The sequence below is a fragment of the Cetorhinus maximus genome, chromosome 18 (genome assembly GCF_964194155.1).
Source record: "Cetorhinus maximus chromosome 18, sCetMax3.hap1.1, whole genome shotgun sequence".
Classification (NCBI taxonomy): domain Eukaryota; kingdom Metazoa; phylum Chordata; class Chondrichthyes; order Lamniformes; family Cetorhinidae; genus Cetorhinus; species Cetorhinus maximus.
The window spans coordinates 94517209-94523208 of record NC_135896.1 but is presented as its reverse complement, the minus strand read 5'-3'; the positions used below and the strand labels follow the sequence as shown (position 1 = coordinate 94523208).

General features: G+C 38.0%; 1 protein-coding gene across 1 annotated transcript in view; it reads right to left on the bottom strand.

Moving 5' to 3' along the window:
* Positions 1 to 874: 874 nt before the first annotated feature.
* eif2s1b (eukaryotic translation initiation factor 2, subunit 1 alpha b) overlaps positions 875 to 6000 on the bottom strand; it is a 31709-nt gene continuing 26583 nt past the window's right edge. The window contains exons 7-8 of the mRNA XM_078563240.1: positions 2427 to 2570; positions 875 to 1560 (exon numbers count right to left, since the gene is read on the bottom strand). Coding sequence (XP_078419366.1) covers positions 1435 to 1560; positions 2427 to 2570 — 270 coding nt within the window. The 3' untranslated portion in view covers positions 875 to 1434. The remainder of the gene's footprint in view (positions 1561 to 2426; positions 2571 to 6000) is intronic.

Here is a 6000-nt window from a genome sequence, read left to right as displayed (position 1 = left end):
TAATGACTTTGTTTTGGTAATAGGCAGTTAGCTGGCATAGGGTTTACAGCCCATATTTTGGATATCGAGACATCCACCAATGAGGCACGATAGTAACATCTCGTAGGACAATCATACAGCGTGGGCAAAAATTCAACAGCAGGCTGCAGATTTCTAATCCAGCTATCATTGTCAAAACTCAGGAACTTATAAATTTGCTATGAAATATAACATTTAGTCAGGTATTGCTGAAAAATAAAACATGCTGTCTAAGCTTTTCGCCTTGTACTCATCAGGACAGATGCGAGAATGCCAAATTTCAAAGGCAGCAACAATTTATTCTACATGAGAAAAGGGTGCTGATTCGTTTGGTCGAAGCACTTCCATGGAGAATGCACCAGGGAACAGCTATGCTTTTGTTTAATTGAAAAAGGTGCAATGCTTGGACATTGCCAGGCTCAACAAACATCAAACTTCACCATTTCTAGTTTACTAGGGCCCATACACCACAACTCAGCAGCTCATAAAATATTACAGGTGTAATGGGATAACTTGGGAATATTAAGTAATAAATTAGTTAGGTACTGTAAAAGCTCCCTTTCAGAATGTAAAAAAGTTAAATATATTTGGGTGGTTCTGAGTTGTATATCAAATTTTACACAATTACTGCCAAGTTGTGATACAGGATCAAAACGCAGAAAGAGTTTTGCAAGTGGAAAAAAGAACTTAAGTCACTCTGTATTTGGGCTTCAAATTTGAACGTGTAGAAAACTGTAGCTTGGCTGCTCTGAAACTTGTTAGTGATGACCATGATTTGTCATGCAGTGTGTAAATGCAATGTGTCAGAATGCAGGTGAGAAAAAAAGTTTAACGGCATGAGATTCACAAAGGTCACTGCATTTTACCAATGTTTATTATTTTTTGTTAAATGTTCAGAATACAATCTTGCTCAAAAAAGCCTTTTCCTCTCTCCCACAAACCCACATCCTTGTAAAACTCCAGTGTGATAATATAGTTAGCGATTTTCAAGTGTTGCAATTTAGAAAATTCCTGCTGTAAATGTACCAGGCACTCAACTTGTTCTCCAATGCATCATCTTAACACCAGGGTTGTGGGTTACAGCTTCCCAAAAAATTGAGTCAGCTTGGAACATTTTTTTATTGAAACTGTGAAAAACAAAAGGTACCAGAATAGTTTGTGATTACAAGCTATGTAAATGGCCTGGAACAAGTCTCGATCACAATGTAAACTATGTAAATAGCTTGAAACAATGTCTATTGAAATGGTGAAAAATAGAAGGTACCAGAACAATTCCAGATCACAAACTATGTAAATGAAAAGTGAAATACTCTTGCATGAAGTCTTTTGTATACGGCCAATATTGATAGCTTTGGAGTCTGTATTATGAATGGAGTTGTGTATTTCCCTCATCAGTGTCCTGTGTTCAGCAGCTAATTACTCCTCAGTTTTTGCTTCCATTTCATCGGCATCATCATCTCCGTCAACCTCAGCATTTTCCCGCTCCAGGCGCTCAAGTTGTCTTGCCAGTTCTGTCTCATCAGTATCTGTGACCACCTTAGGCTGTGTAGGCCATATAAAAACGAATTTGTGAAAAGTGTGAAGGCACTTACTTGGTATAGCTTAAAGGTTGTGTACAAGCCCCCTTCAAAGAACAAAACTAAGAATTGTTTCAAAACAATTTGAAAGCCCATCACATTCCATCTCAGATTTTTTTTAAAGAAAACCAATCGCTTTAAAAAGCAATTCTAACAGAAAATTTAAACTTTTGCTGTTTTTAAGCAAACAGAGGAAGTTGCTGCCTATGCTGGTTGCTTACACACACATCTGTCACTCTAGTGAAGATTATGAAGAGTGATGATAAATTAGATACAAAGGAGTCCCATTTCATTATCAAACTGGCTTTTCAATAATCAGCTGAGGTATAAAATATTGGAAAGAGGTGCATTTCAAACAGTCAAAAAGTATGAATGACAAGAGCAGGTATTTTAACCAATCTGTCCTCCCTTTCAGTCATCTCGTGTTATACCTGATCTCATTCCGACCTTCTGAGTGATTTGAGGTGGATCCAGGCAATTTGCTCTCATTGCCTTTAGGAAACTTTCTGGCTTCCACTTTACACTACCTCTGAATGATGAATGGTAAGGAACCAAAAGTGCAAACAACCTAACGGAGCTGCTTATTAGTGCTTCAAAGCGTCAACCTGCCCTTTATCTAAACTATTTGGACCTGGCTTGCAAAGTTCACCATACATGTTTCTTCAAGAAGTATATTCAACTCTCAGCTACTGCAGTTCTTGGGACAGAGTATTCAGTGGCAGGACCCATACTCGAACCTACAGTAACATCTAAATCACGCTTGTTTGTATGAGTTGGTACAGCGAGAAAGGAAGAAATGCATTCAGAAAGTTAAGAAAACATGGCACTGACCTCCATCTGGATGTTGAACACTCCCCTTTTCTCCTCAATCCGCTCTTTAATTGCAGACATGGCTTGGTTTAAAACAGAAAGGCCTTCTGTACGCTCAAGTGTTGTGGTAGTCATGACGTACCTAGGAGGGGCTATTAGATTTATCTAGAAAAGGATGCAAAAATTAAACACCAGTGAGATTATTTGAGATTGCTCATCTTTAACCAAGTGCAGGAACCGAGAATGAAGGTTTGGTCAGCCACCATACTTAGGATGAAAAAGGGCTTCCAGAGTTATAAATTTCATCTGAATACTTTCTATAAAACTAGGCTTAATCGATACGGATCAAGCCAATCTGAAATACAAATAAAGCAATGTACTTTCTGCCTACTTTTTCTGAAATTTTATCCAAATACTGCTTAACATGTTTTTCATTACCTGACAACCTTTTGCTTAAGGCCGCTGGACCAGTTCTTCAGACAATACCAAATGACAAGCAGACATTTAAGGGTTTTCTTGTAATATTACACAAACTTGTGCGTCAATATTCTTCAGCTGAACTGACTAAATTTCACCACTGGACCGATATACCATTGTTCTAGATCTTGTTACCATCACAATTAAATTATTTTGATGTTTTTGCCACTGACATTTTCCATTGTAAAAAAATTAAAGGGTTGTTTACAATTTTGCTGAACTCCATTCCCACCATCCTGAAATATAACTCCAGAATGTGTCACATTTAAATATGTATTTTTAAACTGGTCATGTTTAAAGTTTCTAACAAATTAACAGTGGCATCGCATAGGAGCTTACACATTGCTGCAAAGTTGTTTCCATTTTCCAACATTGAAAAAAAAAACAACAGTATAGAACAGTCATATAAGATTGGGATAAGCAGACCAGCACATCAGAATGTTTGTGAATTTCTTGTATAACTCCAGGATAGATTTTTGCAAGAATATATCCTAGAATAAAGAAGCAGGTCATTTTAGGCTTCGTAATGAGCAATGGAAGGAAGAAATGCATAACAGCTACTAAGATTCAAGATTTAGTTAAGGTTGACTTCAATGCAATGAGGTTGAAACCATCCACAGTAATGGGCAAAATGACAGATGATCATTGGGAGGCATTCAGAAAAGAATTTAATGTAATACAGAAACAGTTTCTATCCCTAAAGAGCATAAGTTCTACTTGCCGAAAAGACAGCTATGGATAACCTAAGAGGTAAGAGACAACAAAACTTTAAAAGTATACAAAAACGTAAACAATAGCACCTATTCTGGAAAATGGGAGAGATAGAAAGAACAACAAAGGGCAACAAAACATATACTAAGAGCTACTAAAAGGGAGTATATAAAGAAACTGGCAAGGGATAAATATCAACACAAAAGATTTTTACAATTATATTTGTAAAGAGGGGATGGGGAGGAACAAATTGGCCCCTTAAAAATTGATAAAAGGATAGGTTGATGTAAATAAGGAAATGGTGGACACATTGAATTGTGTAGGTATTTACAGTAGAGGAAGGGGTCAACATGTCAGAAATCCCAAGGAAGCTAATACTGAATCAGGGGCAGGGATTCAGCAAAAAGTAACGTAAGCAAAATAACAATACCAAAGGAAATAACTGCACTAAAGAATGACAAATTCATAGAATCAGATGGTTTCCATCAAGGTTTTAAAGGAAGTAGGTGAGAACATTGGAGATGCCACAATTATAATCTTCCAGGCTTCTCTAGATCAGGAACTGTTCCTTTAGATTGGAAAACTGTGCATGTCACTCTGCTTTTTAAAGTGGAGGAGATAATGCCAGGGAATTATAGACCAGCCCAACATCTGTTGTCAAGAAACCACAGGAATGCATAAAGATAGGGTGACTGAACATCTTGAAAATTTTCGACTGATCAGATAGCCAGCATGGATCTGTAAAAGATAGAACATGCCTGAAAAACTTGATTGAATCTTTTGACTAAGGTAATGGAACGGGGAACTGTCCATGGGCTTCTAAAAGGCATTCGACAAAGTCCCTCATGACAGACTGTCAGCGCAAATTGAAACCCACAGAACTGAAGGCAAATTGTTGACCTGGTTTGGAAATTGGCTGAGTGGTAGGAGTCAGAGACTAAAGATAATTGGACAGGTCTCTAATTGGCAGTGTGTGACAAGTGGTGTCCAGTAAAGACCTTTGTTAGGCCCTCAACTATTCTCATAATTCATTAGCTGTGTAGATGATGCAATTGAAAGCCACATATTCAAATTTGGTGGCGACACAAAGATAAGTGGCAATGTAAGCAATATAGACGGAAGCATAAAATTGCAAAGAGGTAGTGATAGATTAATTGAATATTCAAAACTGTGGTGAATGGATTTCAATGTAGACATTTTTTGAATTTTTTGGATCTAGAAAGGATAGAACAGAGAACCTTCTAAACGGTGAAAAGCTAGAAATAGTGGAAATCCAGAGACCGGGGCTGGGTGGGGGTGGGGGGGAGCGGGTACAGGTACATAGATTGCCATGACATTACATTACATTAAAATGCCATGAATGATGCAGAAAATAATCAAAACCATTAATGGAATGCTGGCACTTGTATCTAGAGGACTAGAATACATGGGAGTAGAAGGCGCACTTTCGCTATATAAAGCCCTGGTTAGACCATACCTGGAGTACAGTAAGCAGTTCTGGGCACCAGCTTAGAAAGGATATAGAAGCCTTGGAGGGAGTGTAACATAGATTGACTGGACTCCAAGGGTTAAATTACGAGGAGAGAATACGCAAACTAGAATGCATTTTCTGGAATTTAGAAGGCCAAGTAATGATTTGAATGAAGTTTTCAAGATGTTAGGGGGGAATCGGGTAGGTTGGGAGAAACTATTTCTGCTGGTTGGGGAATCTAGTGCTGGGAGTACAGTCTAAAAGTTAGAGCCAGGCCTTTCAGACATGTAATTAGCAAACACCTTGACATACAGAGTGGTAGAAGTTTTGAACTCTCTTCTGCAAATAGCAATTCATGCTAGATCAACTGTTAACTTTAAGTATGAGATTGGTGAATTTTTGTTAACCAAAAGTATTAAGGGACATGGGGCAAAGGCGGGTATATGAAGTGAGGTCACAGACCAGCTATGTTCGGCTTGAATAGAAGAACAGGCATGAGGGTCTACATGGCCTACTCCTGTTTCTATCTAGCTTTCCTGTAAATGTGTCTACGTCACTCACCTAAACTATTCTATATGGTAGAGCTCCACATTCTTCTCCAGATAGAGAAATTTCTCCTGAATTCCTTATTGGATTTATTAGTGACTCTTTTGTATTTATGGCCCCTAGTTTTGGTCTCTACTGGAAGTGGAAACATCCTGTCTACGCCTACTCTATCAAATACCTTCAGAGCCCCAGCCCTTTAATTCTCTCTGGATTGTGTACAAAGTCCTCAATACTGTGAAGCACTAATGGTTAATGATCATGCTATAAAATTATAACAGCATCCATCCTTTCTTAAATAATATCTTGTGTAATAGAAACTTTACACAGTACTTTGAATCAGGGATGATAGCACTTGGCAAGGGAAAAGCAACACCTACAGAATCACTTACA